This window comes from Xenopus laevis, chromosome 8S (assembly GCF_017654675.1).
Source record: "Xenopus laevis strain J_2021 chromosome 8S, Xenopus_laevis_v10.1, whole genome shotgun sequence".
Lineage (NCBI taxonomy): Eukaryota > Metazoa > Chordata > Amphibia > Anura > Pipidae > Xenopus > Xenopus laevis.
In genome coordinates this window covers 53,349,289-53,369,385 of record NC_054386.1, presented here as the reverse complement: position 1 = coordinate 53,369,385, position 20,097 = coordinate 53,349,289, and the positions used below count along the sequence as shown (strand labels likewise).

General features: G+C 41.7%; 1 protein-coding gene across 5 annotated transcripts in view; it reads right to left on the bottom strand.

Annotated features, from left to right (window-relative positions):
• The window catches only part of thoc2.S (THO complex 2 S homeolog), a 126,609-nt gene that overhangs the window by 98,926 nt on the left and 7,586 nt on the right, over nucleotides 1-20,097 (bottom strand). For all 5 annotated transcript variants that reach the window (XR_001932942.2, XR_005963930.1, XM_018232941.2 and 2 more), the window contains exons 3-4: nucleotides 3,291-3,382; nucleotides 2,527-2,578 (exon numbers count right to left, since the gene is read on the bottom strand). Coding sequence is in view for 3 of the 5 variants with exons in the window: in XM_018232941.2 (XP_018088430.1) it covers nucleotides 2,527-2,578; nucleotides 3,291-3,382 (144 nt within the window). In the remaining 2 variants the exon portion in view is untranslated. The remainder of the gene's footprint in view (nucleotides 1-2,526; nucleotides 2,579-3,290; nucleotides 3,383-20,097) is intronic.

Genomic DNA, 20,097 nt, shown 5'->3' with positions numbered 1-20,097 from the left:
TCCAGTCCCCAGCACAGTGGCTATGGGAACAGCCCGAGCGGAACGTTCCCAGCGGGGTCGGCGGCGCATGCTTTATTCAGCAATGGGAGCAGCCTGCACCCCCAGAGCCCGGCCATGTACCCCTCCAGCTATGGGCTTGACGCTGCCTCGTTCAATATGCACTGCTCGCCCTTTGAGTAGAACCTCTCCTCCGTGATGTGCGCCGGCGACCCCACTAAGCAGAACTGCACCAAGGCTGAACAGAGGGACTCCGGGCTGCACAATGAGGCCATTGAAGTTTGCTCTGAAAAGACTCCGGATGGGAAAACAGAAGTTGCAGTCGGATATTTAGCGAATAAAGCATTGGCATAATACAATGAACAGACAAGTATTTTACACTGCACTGTCTGCTTCTTAGAGCTCCGTCCCCTGCCTCTGCTCACACCGACTCCTAAAATACTACCCACTCTGTGCCCCCGCGGCTGCTGCTGCTGTCTTTGCCGCATCTCTATCTCTGAGTAGGGGAGGAGGGAAGACAGAGAGGAATGTGGAGAGCCGATCCACGGGGAAGGAGAGACACAGCTGCTGCTGGACGCCGGGAGGAGGATGCCTGTCAGTGAATAGCCAGGAAGGAGAAATCAATTGCTGCAGTGTGGATGGTCTCCTTTTCGCCATTTCTGAAGAGGACAGGAAGTGGATTTTCTGTAAGTTATTTAGTAATAAAGGCTTTGCTTTTTAAAAGTTTCATTTGTCTTGGCGTTTATTTTTCGTTGTGCACTAACGAATTTTTAAACATTTTTTTTTTATGTTACTGGTCCTTTAAGACCATGTCCACATTAATGGTGGTAACACAACCAAAAAACCGAATGGTTGGGGCTCACTGCAGGGATATCACTCATTTGTGAAAAATTTAAGTTTTTAAATATACTATAAACATACCCTTAAATCCATATGCCACCTCCTCCGCTTGTACAACACAGCACCCCCCAGCAAATGATTAAAGGAAAACTATACCCCAAACAACCATTTTCATAATAATATACTTTTTTAGTAGTATGTGCCACTGGGTAATCATAAATAGAAAATTGCCATTTTAAAAAATAAGGGCCACCCCCGGGATCGTACGATTCACTGTGCACACAAACATACCAAACAAACTATACTTGTTAGGTCAAATGAGCCAATTAACAGACAGAGTTCGGTCTTTTGCTTCAACACTTCTTCCTGTTAGAGTTGTAGTATTTCTGGTCAGCTGATCTCTGAGGCAGCACACAGACTATCAAGAAATGGTGGATCAAGGCAAGAGATGTAAAAGGGAAATATTTACTTAAATATATATACCATTTTGGTAAGATTCTTTAATATAACACTTAATATGATATAAGCTGTTGCTTAAGTATTCATTTTGGGGTTATAGTTTTCCTTTAAACACCTTAGGGGCCCCTAACAACACAGGGTACAGAGCAGGGCAGGCAGAGTATGGCACACACAGGTAGCAGAGGGCAGGCAGAGTAGAGCAGAAGACAGTGAAACCTATCTAAGGTGGACAGTTTATACTGTGCTACATACAGTGAGGTGTGAACAATGTGGGGACTTTAGGGCTGTGAACAAAAGAGGTGTGAATACGGGGGGGGGGGAATCACAGGAGTGAACAATGCAGGAGCATAAAGGGGTTGTTCACCTTTAAATTAAATTTTAGTATGATGTAGAGTGGGGTATTCTGAGAAAACTTGCCATTTGTTTTCATTTACTATTATTTGTGGTTTTTGAGTTATTTAGCTTTTTCAGCAGCTCTCCAGTTTGCAATTTCAGCAGTCTGGTTGCTAGTGTCCAAATTACCCGAACAACCATGCATAGATTTGAATAAGAGACTTGAATACGAATAGGAGAGGGACTGTATAGAAAGAGGAGTAATAAAAAGTAACAATAGCAATAAAATTGTAGCCTTACAGAGCATTTGTTTTTAGATGAGGTCAGTGACCCCCATTTGAATGCTGGAAAGAGTCAGCAGAAGAAGCAAATAATTCTAAAACTATAAAAAAAAATAAAGACCAATTGAAAAGTTGCTTAGATTTAGCCATTCTATAACATACTAAAAGTTAACTTAAAAGTGAACCACCCTTTTAATGTCGGAATTTGAGGTGTAAACAATGCAGGGCCAGTTAATCTTTTTAAAGGTTAAAAATCACAGCCACACAGAGGGGGTTGCAGGCTGGATGCAGCCAGCAGGCCGCCAGTTGGACAGCCCTGTTCTATAATACAGCCTAATTATTACTTGTATACTTCTCTGTAAATAATTTTTAAATTATTAAAAAAACTGAAAAATTACACTGGAAACAAAGCATAGGGGAGGGAATAGTTTTTCAATACAATTCGTTTTCTTGGGGACTAAATATCTTGCTTCTACAGAAGGAATCTTGGCAGAAGTTACAATGTGGTCACCATCCACCTCTCCCTACTCACTATTAGTCATTTAGATGTTTTCAAGGCAGCAGAAATTATACAGTAGATGAAAAAAGCAGGCAATTTTGTGAGACTTTAACTTACCCAAAATACAAAATACATCTGCTAAGATTGAGGGCATGTCATCTCTGAGGGCCTGAAAAATATATATGTAATTAGAATACAGTAACAAATCAAATCAATGGGAGAATAAACACAATGACACTTGTTCATAAGCTACTTATGTTAAAGGAGAAGGAAGTGGGTGGTGCCAAATGTTAGGACCCCCCCCAAGCAGTGCAATGGCCAGTGCTCCTGTTAAGAAAAAAGGGAGGAAGAGGATCTCTCGCTAGTTTTCTACCTTAGAAACCAGTGGCTGATGCATGCACAGTTAGAAGGAATAGGATTGGTCACTCGCTAGTGCCCCAGGCCAGTGAAGTTTTCAGCTAACAGGAGCACCATTTCAGGGCATCAGGCAAGTCAATACAATCTATGTTGGGGGCTTTCAAATACAGCACTTATCTCTGCAGATTAGGTACAGCAAGATTATACACCCCTGGGTGCAGCACTAAAAAAACGCAAATATACAGGTACAGTCATGTACATTACAGATATGGAAATGCAAAGGTGCAGGTGCTGGTCTAGCAACATGCCAGCAATATACACCAGCCACAAATTGGAAACCAATACCTGTAAACATGCAGAAAATGGGGTGATCCCAACTTTATTGGGAACAAAATGTGTGTGAACAAAATGTGAAATAATTCATGTCACCCATATCATCCTGTATTCTGCTTCAGGACTTTTTTTTTTTTTTTTTTTTACACTTTCACATAGTTGTAAATGAATATGAAAATGTATTAACTTACTATTATTTCAGCAAGAATGCCAGAAACTTGATCCTGCTTCAAATTTCCTTTAACAACTTGACATGCAAATTCATACAGGACCTGCTGAATTTCTACAACAAAAAATATATGCATATGTATAACCAGAGAAGAAAAATTACATTTAATATATTTAGCATTAATAAGTAAACACACAATTTTTTTCTTTTAAATAATAAGTACAATTAGACACTGTTGACTTAATACTGTTCCATGGTACTGATGCTGTGACACTGAATTCAATAGACTCCATTTTATCCAAATAATCTGAATATTTAAAAAATGATTTCTTTTTTCTCTGTAATAATAAAACAGTACCTTGTACTTGATAAGACGAAGATATAATTAACCCTTTCCCTGCCAGCCGTTTTGTACTAGATGCGAACATCTACTGCCAAGCAGTTTTTAGACATTTTGTACTCTTTCACTTTAAGGGCCTTTCTTGGGGTGGTCTTTTAGTTTACCCAGTATAACAATATATTGTTTTTTTCAGGACAACCTGAACTTTCAAAATATGCAAGAATTTTGGTGTAATTCTACTTCTGTAAAAAAATATAGGCTTCTAAGTGTCTAATAAAATGAAAAAAATCACGTTTCACAAAGAACAATCACATATATCAGAAACATCATTTATTTTATGTACAAGAACACAGCTGATTTGGAAAGGTCTATGCCTCCTGAATGCGGCAATACCAAATATATATAGTTTTATGGAGATTTCTCACTTGTATAGATCAAAATCTACAAGCAGTACACTACCAAATTTCCAAAGCAACACTCCCCAAACGGCATACTTCTGATTTCAAGGCCAAACATTCCACTAACAATAGGTTTACCCTAGAAAACTACCCATTATTAGAAAGAACAGATTCTGGTGAATCAAAAATGGGTAAATATATCTTTGTACTCCAAACTGCAAAGTTGCAATTGTTTCCTAAAGTTATAATGTTTTATAGAAATTGGTGAATTTTTTGAAAAATGACTTCAAAGCTTCCACTCTACAGCATCATATCTCCCACTCATCATTAGGTATCAATGTAACACACCCCAAATATGAAAGCCTGGGGTTCACTGAACAGTGTGATGCCCAATATGTATAGGTGTACCTAAACATGTGGTGTATAGGGGCCCTAAAATGTAGACACCCCATTTGAGTTATCTGTTCTGTAATGCCAGATACTGCAAAATCAACACATTTACATAGATTGGGGGGGGGGGGGCAAAGTTAGAAAAAAGTACGTTCACCCCAGAAAACCATATATTTTCGGAAAGTACACATTCCCCTGAATCCAAATTGGGTATGCATGACTTTCTACTCCAAAGCACCAAGCTGCAAAACTTTCCTAAGTTAGGCAATTTTAGGGACATTTTCAAAAATCACCTCAAAACATCCACCATGCAGCATCGTATTTCCCACATACTATTGAGTATCAAGATAAATCACCCCAAATATGAAAGCCTGGGGTCCTCTGAACAGTTTTATGCCCAATATGTATAGGTGTACCCAAGCATGTGGCATATAGGGGCCCCAAAATGAAGACACCCATATGGTCTGTCATTTCAGGTGCTGCAAAATCAACACATTTACATCGTTTTGGGGGGCGGCAAAGGTAGAAAAAAGTACGTTCACACCAGAAAACCATAAATTTCTGGAAAGTACACATTCCCCCGAATCCAAATTGGGTATGCATGTCTTTCTACTCCAAAGCACCAAGCTGCAAAACTTTCCTAAGTTTGGCAATTTTAGGGACATTTTCAAACACCCCCTCAAACCATCAACCCTGCCACATCGTATGTACCACATACGATTGAGTATCAAGATAGATCACCCCAAATATGAAAGCCTGGGGTCCGCTGAACAGTTTGATGCCCAATATGTATAGGTGTACCTAAGCACGTAGCATATAAGGGCCCCAAAATGAAGACCCCATATGGTCTGTCATTTCAGGTGCTGCAAAATCAACACATTTACATCGTTTTGGGGTGGGCAAAGATAGAAAAAAATACGTTCACCCCAGAAAACCATATATTTTCAGAAAGTACACATTCCCCCAAATCTAAATTGGGTATGCATGTCTTTCTACTCCAAAGCACCAAGCTGTAAAACAATCCTAAATTTGGCAATTTTGGTGATATTTCCAAAAATCACCTCAAAACGTCCACCCTGCGGCATTGTATGTCCCACATACTATTGAGTATCAAGATAAATCACCCCAAATATGAAAGCCTGGGGTCCTCTGAACAGTTTGATGCCCAATATGTATAGGTGTACTAAAGCACGTGGCATATAGGGGCCCCAAAACGAAGACCACCCATTAGGTCTGTCATTTCAGGTGCTGCAAAATCAACACATTTACATTGTTTTGGGGGGCGGCAAAGGTAGAAAAAAGTACGTTCACCCCAGAAAACCATATATTTCTGGAAAGTACACATTCCCCCGAATCCAAATTGGGTATGCATGTCTTTCTACTCCAAAGCACCAAGCTGCAAAACTTTCCTAAGTTTGGCAATTTTAGGGACATTTCAAACATCCCCTCAAACCATCAACCCTGCCACATCGTATGTACCACATACGATTGAGTATCAAGATAGATCACCCCAAATATGAAAGCCTGGGGTCCGCTGAACAGTTTGATGCCCAATATGTATAGGTGTACCTAAGCACGTAGCATATAAGGGCCCCAAAATGAAGACCCCATATGGTCTGTCATTTCAGGTGCTGCAAAATCAACACATTTACATCGTTTTGGGGTGGGCAAAGGTAGAAAAAAATACGTTCACCCCAGAAAACCATATATTTTCGGAAAGTACACATTCCCCCGAATCTAAATTGGGTATGCATGTCTTTCTACGCCAAAGCACCAAGCTGTAAAACAATCCTAAATTTGGCAATTTTGGTGACATTTCCAAAAATCACCTCAAAACTTCCAGCCTGCGGCATTGTATGTCCCACATACTATTGAGTATCAAGATAAATCACCCCAAATATGAAAGCCTGGGGTCCTCTGAACAGTTTGATGCCCAATATATATAGGTGTACTAAAGCACGTGGCATATAGGGGCCCCAAAACGAAGACCCCCCATATGGTCTGTCATTTCAGGTGCTGCAAAATCAACACATTTACATTGTTTTGGGGGGCGGCAAAGGTAGAAAAAATATGTTCGCCCCAGAAAACCATATATTTTCGGAAAGTACACATTCCCCCGAATCCAAATTGGGTATGCATGTCTTTGTACTCCACAGTACCAAGCCGCAAACCAATCCTAAATTTGGTGATTTTGGTGACATTCCCAAAAATCAACTCAAATTTTCCAACCTGCAGCATCGTATTTCCCACATACTTTTAGGTATCAAGATAAATCACCCCAAATATGAAAGCCTAAGGTCGTCTGAACAGTTTGGTGTCCAATATGTATAGGTGTACCCAAGCATGTGGCATATAAGGGCCCCAAAATGAAGACCCCCCCAATATGGTCTGTCATTGCAGGTACTGCAAAATGAACACATTTACATAGTTTGGGGGGCGCAAAGGTAGAAAACATTATGTTCACCCCAGAAAACCATATATTTTCGGAAAGTACACATTCCCACGAATCCAAGTTGGATATGCATGTCTTTCTACTCCAAAGCACCAAGCCAGAACCTTTCAGAAATTTGGCGATAAAGGCAGCTGTTTTTACATTTCTAAAAATATTGCAATTGCCCACATTTATCTCACCCAATTTCTTACATACAATTAGAAAACACCCTAGATATTGACACCAAGGGTTGACTGAATAGTTTGATGCCCAATATGCATAGATAAACCAAAGCAGTTGGCATGTGCGGACCCAAAATAAAAACAGTGCATATGAATTTTCTCTTCTGCCGTTTCGCCTTTTGTGAACAAGGACCTGTTACTGAGCATTGTCTGCCACAAGATCCTCCTAACAGCACAAAGATCCCACAAAACCATATATTTTTGGAAAGTAAACATTCTGACGAATCCAAAATAAGTAATTATGTCTTTCTATTCCAAACTACCATACTGCAAAGCTACGCTAAATGCAGCGGTTTTTATGACATTTCTGAAAATTGCCTAAAAATATTGCAATTGGCCGCATTTATCTCACCCAATTTCTTACATACAATTGTAAAATACCCTAAATATTGATGCCAAGGGTCTATGGAACAGTTTGATGCCCTGTATGCATAGATATATAAAAGCAGCTGGCATGTGCGGACCCCAAATAACAACAGTGCATTTGACTTTTCTCCGCTGCCGATTCGCCTTCAGTGAACAAAGACCTATGACTGAGCATTGTGTGCCACAAGACCCTCCTAACAGCACAAAGACCCCCCCAGAGCCGTATATTTTTTCAAAGTACACATGCTGACGAATCAAAAATAGGTAATTATGTCTTTCTACTCCAAACTACCATACTGCAAAGCTACGCTAAAGGCAGCGGTTTTTATGACATTTCTGAAAATTGCCTAAAAATATTGCAATTGGCCGCATATATCTCACCCAATTTCTTACATACAATTGTAAAACGCCCTAAATATTGACGGCAAGGGTCTACGGAAGAGTTTGATGCCCAATATGCATAGATATACCAAAGGAGCTGGCATGTGCAGACCCCAAATAAAAACAGTGCACATTCTTTTTTCCGCTGCCGATTCGCTTTCTGTGAACAAAGATCTGTGACTGAGCATTGTCTGCCACAAGACCCTCCTAACAGTACAAAGACCCCCCAGAGCCATATATTTTTGGAAAGTACACATGCTGACGAATCAAAAATAGGTAATTATGTCTTTCTACTCCAAACTACCATACTGCAAATCTACGCTAAAGGCAGCGGTTTTTATGACATTTCTGAAAATCGCCTAAAAATATTGCAATTGGCCGCATATATCTCACCCAATTTCTTACATACAATTGTAAAACACCCTAAATATTGATGGCAAGGGTCTACCGAACAGTTTGATGCCCAATATGCATAGATATACCAAAGCAAATGGCATGGGCGGACCCCAAATAAAAATAGTGCATATAAATTTTCACGCTGGCCAACTCTGTAAAAAAAAACCAAAAAAAAAAACCCAGAAACCCCATATATTTTTGGAAAGCACAAATTCTCACGGATCAAACAAAGTAAAATACATATTTCTATACCAAAACACCAAAACTATACTAAAGATACATAAGCAAAACAGAAAATAATATTCAATAAAAAATCACAGAAAATGCAATAATGATAAAATTACAGCAAATAAATATAATTATACAGGTGTATAGGTGTGTATAGGTGTGTGTAGGTGTGTATATGTGCGAGTATATGTGTGGGTATATGGGTGTACAACAATAAGTGGGAGAAAGAAGTGAAAAATTGAAAAAGCAAAAAAAAAGACAAGTTTGATAAAAACAAATGTGAAATAAAGCAAATTTTGTACCTGGAAAGTCTCTCTTTCTCAAGCAACACTGGAGGACCGCAGCAGGAAGGCTCCCAGACAGATCAGCACCAGTAGAGAAGGGGGCAGTGCTGGTAGGCAGCCCCTAGAAGCAGCCACGTGTCTGATGTCGGCGCTGCTTCTGGTCATGTGTGGGGCGGTCGGTGGGGCGGTCGTTGGGGCGATCAGTGGCCAGCAGGCAACCCTGAGCTCGTTGCCTAGGGAGAGCCAAGTGATCTGCGGCTTGCTATGCTAGGGAAAAGCCGCAGATCACAGAAGATTTCCACATGCGGACATCGTACATGCGCACATCGCACAAGGTACGTGTCCATGTGGTCGGCCATCTTGGGGTCGGGTGGGGGGTCGATCGGGGGCCTAGCAGGGGATTGAGGAGCCTTTGCCCATTGCCTAGGGCTTGCCAAGTGATCTGCGGCTTTTTCGCTGCATTGCAAGCCGCAGATCACACAAGAATACCGGAAGTGCCAAACAACGTACTATGTACGTGTTTGGCAGTCTGAGCCTTGCCTGCCAGAACGTACGGCGTACGTTCTTGGCAGGCAAAGGGTTAAAGGGGTTGTTCACCGTCCAAACCATTTTTGCAGTTCATTTGTTTTCAGATTGCTTTTTAAATTTTTCAATTTCTTTCCATTTTCTATTTTTTGCCGCTTAGAGGTTGTTCACCTTCAAAAACTTTTTTTCAGTTTAGTAGTTTTCAGATAATTCCCCAGAAATGTCCCTGACCCGCTCATCACTATTGCTAATATTCCACAGATACTGCTAAATCAACTAAATGTAGCAAATTTTAACAGTTCAGAATAGGGATGCAACGAATCCTTCTGCCTGGTGGAAACGAATCAGAATGCAAATTAGCATATGCAAATGAGGGGAGGGAAATCGTGTGACTTTTTGTCACAAAACAAGGAAGTAAATATGTTTTCCCCTCCCCACCCCTTATTTGCATATGCAAATTAGGATTTGGTTCTGTTCGTGCATCCCTAGTTCAGAATGCTCTGGACTCTAGAGACTTCAATTTTGGAAAACAATAAAAAAATGGAAAAAAGTACCGTATGTTTATGGCAAATAATCTGAAAACAACTCAACTGAAAAAAAAGTGTTGGAAGGTGAACAATCCCTTTAATGTTCCTGTCTGGGGTTTCAGTCTGGCAGCTCAGGGACCAAGGTTCAGAATCTGAACTGTTACAGTTTTTCAACATTCAGTTTATACAATTGAGACAGCATGGTAAATATTTTCCTTTTTGGTTAATAGATTGTTCTGTAACAGAGAATTTATTATACTGAGGATAGTCAATAGCCCCCTCCTCAGAGACCATGGCATGAATCCTGGTCATTTATCTATGGAATGTATAACTGCATCTGACCCACCAGGAGAGTATTTCACTATGGATGATCTCTTTCATTGCTGAAAAGGCTTAGGCTATAAACATATACATGTTGCTGTGTTTTGCGTTCCTCGAGTCTATTTGGTGAAAATGTTATAACTTCCATAACACAATATAAATGTAGTTTATAGTTAATGGCTGGGCAAGTTATAGTCTGCTTTTTAAAGAAATTCTATGTTGCCTTGTCATGTGATTGAACCCATATGCACATTTCATGGAAAGATAGCTAGCTTTGTTACAAATAATCAATTTTAAAAATGAAAATGTGTATTTCAGCAATACATAACTGTAATTCTAAGACATTTTAATTAGGCCAGGACCTCCACATGATGCTCTCTACAATTTGTCTTTCTGCATAAAGAAACCACACATATGCACCCATCCAGACCTCAGCAAAACTGAATGTAATAGTGACACCACTGTTCCAATAACCGGGAAAAAAAGTGTTTAAAAGGAACAGTTCAGTGTAAAAATAAAAACTGGGTAAATAGATAGTCTGAGCAGAATAAAAAATGTTTATTCTGTTAGTTTGCCAAAAATTATTATTATTGAGCAATTATTAATGCTCATCAGGCTGGAAAAGATTGCAAAACTATTTCTAAAGAGTTTGTACACCAAATGTCCACTCAGTCAGATTGTACCCATTGTGTAAAAATGGAGGCAATTCAGAATCATTGTTAAATTCCCCTGGAGTGGTCAACTAGCAAAGATCACAATGAAAGCAAGGCATGCAGTACTCTGGGAGATCTCAAAGTCCACGTCAGCAGAACACTGAACGACAATGGTGTGCAAGAAAGTCACTACTGTCCAAAATGAAAATCGATACTGGTCTACAGTTTGCTAAAAACACAAGGATAAGCCAGAAGGCTATTAAAAGAATGTACAGAAGTGGACAGATGAAATCAAAACAGAAAGTTCTGGCTTTAATAAAAAGCATTATGTCAAAAAGGGAATCACTGCATTCCATCAGAAGAACCTTATCCCATCTGAAAAACATGGAGTTATCATTATCACTGGTATGGATCCAAAGTGCTGCCTCTAGACCAGAACAGTTTGCCATTGTTGATAGAACTACCAGTTCTGAGTTGTACTAGAACATTCTGCAGAAAAATATTGTGAACTGAAGCTCAAGAGACAGTGGATCGTTTAACAAGACATCAAACTTATACACACACAAGTGTGGTTAAGAAGAATGGGTAAATCAGAAGCAAGTTAATGTTTTGTAATATCCCTTTATATGAATATTGTGGAAGGAATTGAAATGGGAAGTTCATGCGACGAAGCCACCAAAATAACCTAAGCTGAAGTTGTTCTGTAAGAAGGAATGAGTTAAAATTCTTCCAAGTTGACGTGGATGAACAGTCTGCAGTTACCAGAAACATTTAGTTGTAGTTATTGCTGCCCAAAGTTTGGCAACACCTGTTAGGGCTTGAATGAAAAGAGGTCAAGAAAGAATAAAGAAAATGTGCAAGGGCTCAAACTTTTAAGCACCATTTTATGTTATATTGCATATATTTATAAAAGATGCCTAATCTATTTTTAATGAACACAATTTTCTACATCTATGAAGGGTGATAGTTGCTATTGATTGATTTATAAACGCACCCCTTCAGTTTTGAACTGCTTAATGTCTATTAAGACGTAAGAAAGATTCCATAAATTGCAACACCTACAGTAGTGGTAACATAAAACATAGTGCAACAAACACAAAACTAACATTTAAAAGCATTCCCGTTTAAAGGAGAGCTAAAGCTTAACCAAATAAGTAAGAAATGTTGTACAGTATGTTTTGGGGTTCTGTACCAGCCCAAGACACCACAGCCCTTTTTTTTTTTTTAAAGGTTTTATTTTTGTATTTTCAAAAAAGAAAAATTTTAACCATTACAAAAGGGAAAGAAATTAAAAAGAATAAAACATAAATAAAACATACATAGTACAGTCTAAGGTTGAAGTACAAAATAAATAAAGCATAGTGAAATTGTCACATTGTCAATCAGTGCAAAAGAAAAAAGCTCATACACAATGACACGGATGAAACACAGCAAAAACTACCTAGGTCACTCCATAAGTTAGATCATCCAGTCTTGCATTAGTCGTGTAGCGGGAGTTATATTAGGGAGCAGCCATGGGAAGCAGATCAATCCAGGGACCCCAGATCGCGTGGAATTTATCAGGACAGCCTCTAGCTAGGTAGACTGCCTTGTGCAGTGGCAGTGTGTCATTAATAACTTTTTTCCAGCGGGTAAGTGTGGGAGGGCTGGTGTCCTTCCAAGTGAGAAGGATGGTTTTTTTCGCATAGTACAACAGCTGCAGGTAAAAGAGCCTCTGATAGGACTGTAGCACTAGGGGACCCGTGGAACCTAGCAAACACAATTCCGGGGATCTTATAAATGGAAGGGAGAAATTCGTTACGAGGAACCGAAGGATTTGGTCCCAGTATCTTTGAATAAGAGGACAGGACCAGAACACATGCATGAGGGTCCCCACCTCTGTCCCACATTTGTAACAGGTGTCTGGGGTGCCTGGATAGATCTTTGCCAACCTTTGTGGAGTCAAGTACGCTCTATGGAGAAACTTCAATTGAATCCATCTATCTCTGTTGGAGATAGTGAGATCAGGGACCTGGTCTAAGACGTCCTCCCAAGCTCCCTCTTCCATTTCAGGGATATCTACAGCCATTTCAATCGGAGCCCGTTTAGGTGAGACTTATAGGAACTGCCCAGGATCGAGTATATCATAGTGACTGGTTTCAGCAGGGCTGGTCTCCTGAGGTGGAGCTCCAGCTGGCTCTGTGAGATGTCTAGTGGCATGGAGGGGAACTGTGCCCTAAGGGCATGTCGGAGCTGAATGTAGCGGAACAGCATGTGAGAGGGTAATTGGTGCAATTCTCGCAGTTCCTGAAAGGATTTGAGCTGGCCCCCCTCTATTACTTGGGCCAAGTATTTGATCCCCCTCTGGGCCCATAGTTCAGCCTGTGAAAAATTACACAGATGTGGGAGGTTTCTGTTTCCCCATAGAGGGGTACCTGGGGACCAGGTGTTAGGTTGAAGGTAAAGACGTTTTAGGTAGATCCCAAAAATCCTTATGACTGACACCATGGAGGGAGTAGAAGGAAACATAGAGCGCTCCCCCCTATATAAGTGATTGGCCAGGGCTTCTAATGAGGTGGCACTGGCTGCCTCTGCCAAAAGAGCAGGGTTAGATAGGTCTTGGGTCAGCCACCAATGAGCATAAACCAGTTGTGAAGCATGATAGTAGAGCAAAAAATTGGGTAACGCCAGACCCCCTTTTGTTGTCGGGAGTTGGAGGGTTGCAAGGCTAATACAGGGTTTCAACCCCGCCCATAGAAAAGCAGTGGTGATTTTGTCAAGTTGTTTGAACCACGCTCGTGGGATATAAACGGGAGAATTATGCAACTTGTAAAACTTGCAAAAACTTGGGCCAGTAGATCATTTTTATTAGGTTGGCCCTCCCCACCAAAGACAGTGGGAGAGTCGCCCAGATGGTCGTTTTCCTTTGATAATCTTACAACACCGGGGCAAGGTTGTCTGCCATAAAGTCCCGCAGCTCAGTGCGGACTTCAATACCCAGGTACTTAAAAGAGCGGACTCAAATTTGTAGCGGAAGAGGGACTTGGGTGGGGCGGGGGGGAACGTTATCTATTGGGAGGATGACAGACTTATCCCAATTCACTTTCAGGCCAGAGTACCCCCCAAACGTATCCACTAGCTGCAGCAAATTACGCAATGACTCCTCTGGGTCCGCCAAATATATCAGCATGTCATCCGCATATAACGACACCTTTTCCTCCAACTGCCCTAGTTTGAGCCCTCTTATAGTTACCTCATCCCGTATCTGTATAGCCAAAGGCTCTATTGCCAAGGCAAAAAGGAGGGGGGACAGGGGGCATCCCTGTCTAGTACCTCTGTGCAGCTGAAAGATGTCTGAGAGGAAGGAGTTGACCCTAACTGCTGCAGTCGGGGATCTATACAATGCCTGAATCCAGCCTATAAACTTATCACCTATCCCAAAGCGTCTCAGGACCTCCCAGAGATAAGGCCATTCTACTGTGTCAAAGGCCTTGGCGGTATCTAAGGAGACAACCACCCTAGACCCAGCATTCTCATGTTGGGTTTGGAGATTCGTATATAGACGTCTGATGTTAATGTCAGTGGCCCGGCCAGGGATGAAACCCGTCTGATCAGGGTGAATTCGATGGTCGATGACCCCCTGGAGCCTGATAGTCAGAATTGTGGCAAAAATCTTGATGTCTGCATTCAATAAAGATATCGGCCTGTAGGAATCGCAGCAATGACTGGGCCTTCCCGCTTTGAGCAGTACCGATATGATGGCTTGAGTGCAAGAGTGTGGGATGGCAGTCTGTGGCGAGAAGGTATTAAACAGGGTTGCTAGTGCAGGGGCTAAGGCATCGACATTCGCTTTGTACCATTCTATGGGCAGGCCGTCAGGTCCAGGGGATTTGTTGTTGGGGAAGCTGCCTATAGCTACCTTGACCTCGTCTATTGAGATGGGACCCTCTAGTGAGGAGAGTTGTTCATCAGTCAGGGTGGGAAAGGGTAGCGGTGATAGATACTCTAAAGTTGGGAGGTCAGGCCGCAATCTCGACTGGTACAAACCATTGTAAAATTCCCCAAAGGCATTGGCTATGGATTGCGGGTTGTGTAGCTCCTCACCAGTAGCTGTAAGTAGTCTGGGGATGGAGGTTACCTGAAGGGGGTCTCTGGCAAGTAGGGCCAACAACCGGCCATTTTTATCTCCCCTATCGTACCAGGCTGCCCGCCTGACAATATCTAGTTGAGAATATTTGTCTACATGAAGGAGGTCAATGGACCTCTGTGCCGCTGACATAGCCAGTCTAGCCTGGGGGTCATCCGTAAGACTAAGGGAATTTTCAGCCTCACTAAGAGCCAGCTTCGCCTTCTCTATGCCTGCCTCTATCTGGACTCTTTCCCTTTTTATAAGGGAGATAAATTGACCCCTGGTCCAGGCTTTGCAGGTATCCCATACTGTTGCTACAGAGGCAGAGTCTTTGTTTGTGGACCAAAATTCTGCCAGCAGAGGGGTAAAGGACTCGTGGATATTATTGTTGTGGATCCACTTGGGAGCTAAACGCCACATTCGAGAGCTTTTTGGGCCAGGGAAGGTGAGGGTAACCTGTAAGGGGGCATGATCAGAGCAAACTCTAGGCAGGAATTCCGCTGCCTGAATGTAATGTAGGGCCTCCGGATTAGCTAAAGCCAGATCTATGCGGGAGAGGGCCGAGGTCGCTACCGTAAAGCAGGAGTATTGTCTCAACTCTGGGTGCTTGGCCCACCAAGCATCCAGAAGGCCCACCCCCACCATCCAATTGGCCAAACTCAAATTATCCTGGGGAAGTGGCCGAAGCCTATCTAGTAAGGGGTCTGGGACTGCATTGAAGTCGCCCAACCACAGTGTGGGCCAGTGACCCATGCCTGCAATTTTAGCTATGATCTCATTAAGTAAGGCCAAGGCAAACGGAGGAGGGAGATACACATTAATCAGAATAAAGCATTGACCATAGAGTTTACATTTGCGCAGAATATATTGCCCTTTACCGTCAGTAATAAGTTGTTCTACCTCAAGTCGTAGTGATTTCCTTGCCATTATTGCCACCCCCTAGAGTGGGTAGAGTAGTCTGCATGATAGAGACTCCCAATCCATGCGCGCCGCAGCGCCCTGACTTTTTTTTTTAACCAGAGAAATGCTTTATTGAATTGCACAGACAGCGATAACAAAAAAAGCTGTATATCTGGTACACAATTCTCCGAGTGCAATAAAATAGAAAAGTGCAAACTACAACAGAGTCATGTATCATTATTCTGGTTACAGTGAGAACACAGTAAGGAATAAGCATAGAAACATATAAAAGAAAACAGAGGAAAAAAAAAAAAAAGTTAACTGTTATGCTCTGAACTGTCATGCTCTTTTAGTGATCCAGGAGATAATATATGCAGATCCAAGGGGTGTTCCCCCCTTCAATGTGATATATCTGTTGCACCAAATTGGGATTGGGATATAGAATGGGTCTGATGCAAGGCTTGCTGTGCGGTTTGGTTAGTCGACCTAAAGAGCCGCCAAGGTGACCAAATGTCATCGTGGGCCTCTCTCTTATTTTCGTTGGTAGACGCCATCTCCTCCATTTGTTCATGAGTGGAAATTAGTGTGAATAGCTCCTGAAGAGAATAGGTAGTGTTCAGTTTCCATTTTCTCGAAATGATTGTGGCAGCAGCAGTAAATATTTGGAATAATAACTTCCGTTGTGGCGGCTTCACAAAAGAAGGGAGGGCATTAAGCAAGGCTATTTGAGGCTCAAAAGGTAAAGTCCAGTGTAGCTCATCTTGTAGGAATGCAAATATCGATTTCCAGAACAACAATACTTGAGGGCACTCCCACCACATATGATATAAAGTACCAGGGGCATCGCAACCTCTCCAACATTTGTCGCTATAGTTAGGGTTAATATTGTGAATTTTCACAGGAGTAAGATGCCATCTGAACAACACTTTTTTATTTATCTCTATATGATTAGTGCATCTCGTGGCACCCTGGGATGCCAAAAACACTCTGTCCCATTGCCGAGGGGTGAGATGGACATTGAAGTCCTGTTCCCATCTCATTTGGTAAAGGAGTTTAAGCTCAGGATCCTTCTGCAGGAGTAACTTATAACAGTCGGACAGCACTCCCTTTCCGTACACACTCTCTCTACAGAGAAGTTCCATGAGCGTAGACCTTCTGATGGTTTTAGGGCTTTGGAGATGTGACTGCAGTAGGTGGTTAATTTGCATCAGTGGGAATTTCGCATTGTCCGATAGTAAATATTTTCTTTGGAGGTCAGCAAAATGTCTCTGTGTGTTAGCAAAGTAAAGGTCCCCTAGTGATGTGATGCCCTTAGTAATAAACTCGGACAGATGTATATCCGGAATCAGCAATTTAATTGCAGAGATTGGTGTAAGAGTAGACGGAAACTCCCCAAAGCTATAGCGTTTATGGAGTCTATCCCAACATTTCAAAAGAAGGTCTGTGGTCTGAAGTTTGCCAGGAAGAGCCTTGAGTGGTATCCATAACAGTTCTGCCATTCTATATCCCGCTAAATAAGATACCTCGATATCTACCCATTTTTTATGGCCTAAAGCACTGTGTAGTCTAATTACGTTTTCAAGAAGAGACGCCTTGTGATAGAAAGAGACATTGGGGATTCCCAAGCCTCCTGAGAATGTGGGGAGCTGAAGCGTTCGTAAAGCAATTCTGGGCTTCTTGCCATCCCAAATGAAGTGTCGAATAGTTTTCTGGAGATCAGCAAGAAAAGACTGGGGTACCTGCACTTGTAGGGTTCTAAATAAGTAGAGAATGCGCGGTAGTATAGTCATTTTAGTGGTAACAACTCTACCCAACCATGAAATTTCCAATTTTTGCCATTTATTACAGTCAGCCTTGAGTGACTGCAATAAAGGTAAGTAGTTTATTTTAAATACTTGGTTCAGGGTTTTAGGGATCTTAACACCTAGGTAGGTAAAATAAGTGGTTCTCCAGTCAAACTTATATTGTGATTTAACTTGAGTTATATCCGATTGGGGCAAACCTATGGAGAGGGCTTGCGTTTTATCCTGATTGATCTTATAATAAGAAATGCGTTGGAAAATCTGAAGTTCATTCATGAGATAGGGCAACGACAATTTTGGATTAGTGATGGTCATGACAATATCGTCAGCGAATAATCCTATCTTGTGATGAGTGGCTGCAACCTTAAGTCCCTCTATCCCCGGGTGCAGTCGTATTTTCGGTGCTAAAGGCTCTACCATTAAGGCAAATATAAGGGGCGACAGGGGGCACCCCTGTCTCGTGCCGTTGGTTATGTCGAAGGCATCCGACAGAGCACCCGGAATTCTTACTCTAGCAGACGGCTTAGTATAGAGAAGCAGTATGGCTTTTAAGAAGTTACACTGAAGTCCCGTTCTTTCTAGGACCATTTGCATGTAAGACCAGTTTACCCTGTCAAATGCCTTCTCCGCATCCAACGACAGGGCCAGGAATGGAGTGGACTCTCTTTCAGCAATGTGAATTAAGTTTAGTAGTTTCCTGGTGTTATCGGGGGCTTGTCTACCAAGTATAAATCCCACTTGATCATTGTCAATCAAGGTTGGGAGTAGTGGTGCAAATCTTGATGCTAAAATTTTGGCGTAAATCTTAATGTCTGTATTTAGAAGTGCAATCGGTCTGTAATTAGTGCATTTATCCGGGGCTTTACCCGGTTTCGGGATGGTGACTATATGAGCAGCAAGAGATTCCGAGCTAATGGTGTTGGTTTCAACCCAGTAATTAAAAAGTTTAGTGAGTTTAGGTACCAAAATATGTGCGAATGTCTTATAATAATCATTTGAGTATCCATCTGGACCGGGGGACTTGCCGTTTTTTAGGGTTCTAATCGTAGCCGAAACTTCCTCCTCAGTAAAGGGATCATTAAGGGTCTCTATCTGTTGACTGGTTAGTGAGGGCAGTTGGACCGAATCCAAGAAGGAGGCAATCTCTTGTCGCGTGGGGATATGTTCTTGGGGATTTCGGGTCAGATTGTAGAGGCCCTTATAATATTCTACAAAGGATTCTGCTATGTCTTTTGGGCTAGTAAGAAGTGTACCCTTATGAGTAATAGATTTAATTCGGGTCTGAGCTTGCATACTCTTGAGTCTATGAGTCAGTAATTTATTTGCTTTGTTGCCCTTAGTGTAATATTTAAGTTTGAGTAGTTTAAGTCTATATTTTGTTCGAGCTAGCTGTACCTTGTGGAGTTGTATCCTGATATCATCTGCCTGTTTTTGCAGAAGTTTTTGCCTAGTGGGGGAGGAAGCAGAGAGTTGGGAGTGTTCAACGTGTTTTAATTGTTTCTCTAGCTTTTCCTGTTGAGCTTCTCTAGACCGTTTCACTTGTTTGCTGAGATTAATTAATTCACTACTGCTTTGTGGGCCAGCCACACTGCTTGTGGAGTTAGTTCTGGGGCTGCATTAAGGTTAAAGTAGTCAATCAGATGGTCTGTTATCTTTTGTCTGTGATCTAGGTTGGCCAACAGAGAGTCATTGATTCTCCAGACTCCGGATCGAACCTGATCTTGGTGTGCCTTAAAATCTGCAATGACAGGCGCGTGGTCTGACCATGAGCGAGTCGTAATGAATGCATTCAGTAATGCGTTAGTGGTTTGGGAATCAGCCAAAATCAGGTCAATCCGAGAGTAGGAGTCATGCCTCGGAGAATAATACGTGTAGTCCCTAGCATTATGATTGTATGCCCTCCAGACATCAAACAGGGCATTTTCCGAGATACATTCCTCCAGTTTATGGGCTGTACGCAAGGTAAGTGGAGGGGAGGACTTCCCCAATGGTCTTTGGGTATCAAGCGATTGGTTTAAGGCCATGTTAAAATCCCCTGCTACCACAAGGCGTCCCCTCTTCATGTCATGAACCATATTCAACATCTTACACACAAATTTGTCCTGATGTTCATTAGGGGCATATAAGTTTAGTAAGGTATACAACTGACCATTGAGCGAGCAGATCACCACCTGATATCTGCCACTTGAGTCTGATAGATGATGATGCACATCTAGCGTGACATGTTTGGAAAAAAACATAGAAACTCCTTTAGATTTAGTATTGGCACAAGAATGGAAAACATGTGGGTAGTTCCTAGAATAGAATTTAGGGGGATTGCGTTTAGAAAAGTGGGTTTCTTGAATGAACAGTATATCAGCCTGTAATCTGCTCGCCTCTTTCAGCATTAAATTACGTTTCTGGGGGGTATTAAGACCCCTTACATTATGTGTAAGAAAACGAACCATCATCATACATAGAAAAACAAGCAGTATTATACACCCATATTAAGACCACAGTATAGGGGAAAGGCAGAGTTGGTGCAAAAGATATGAATA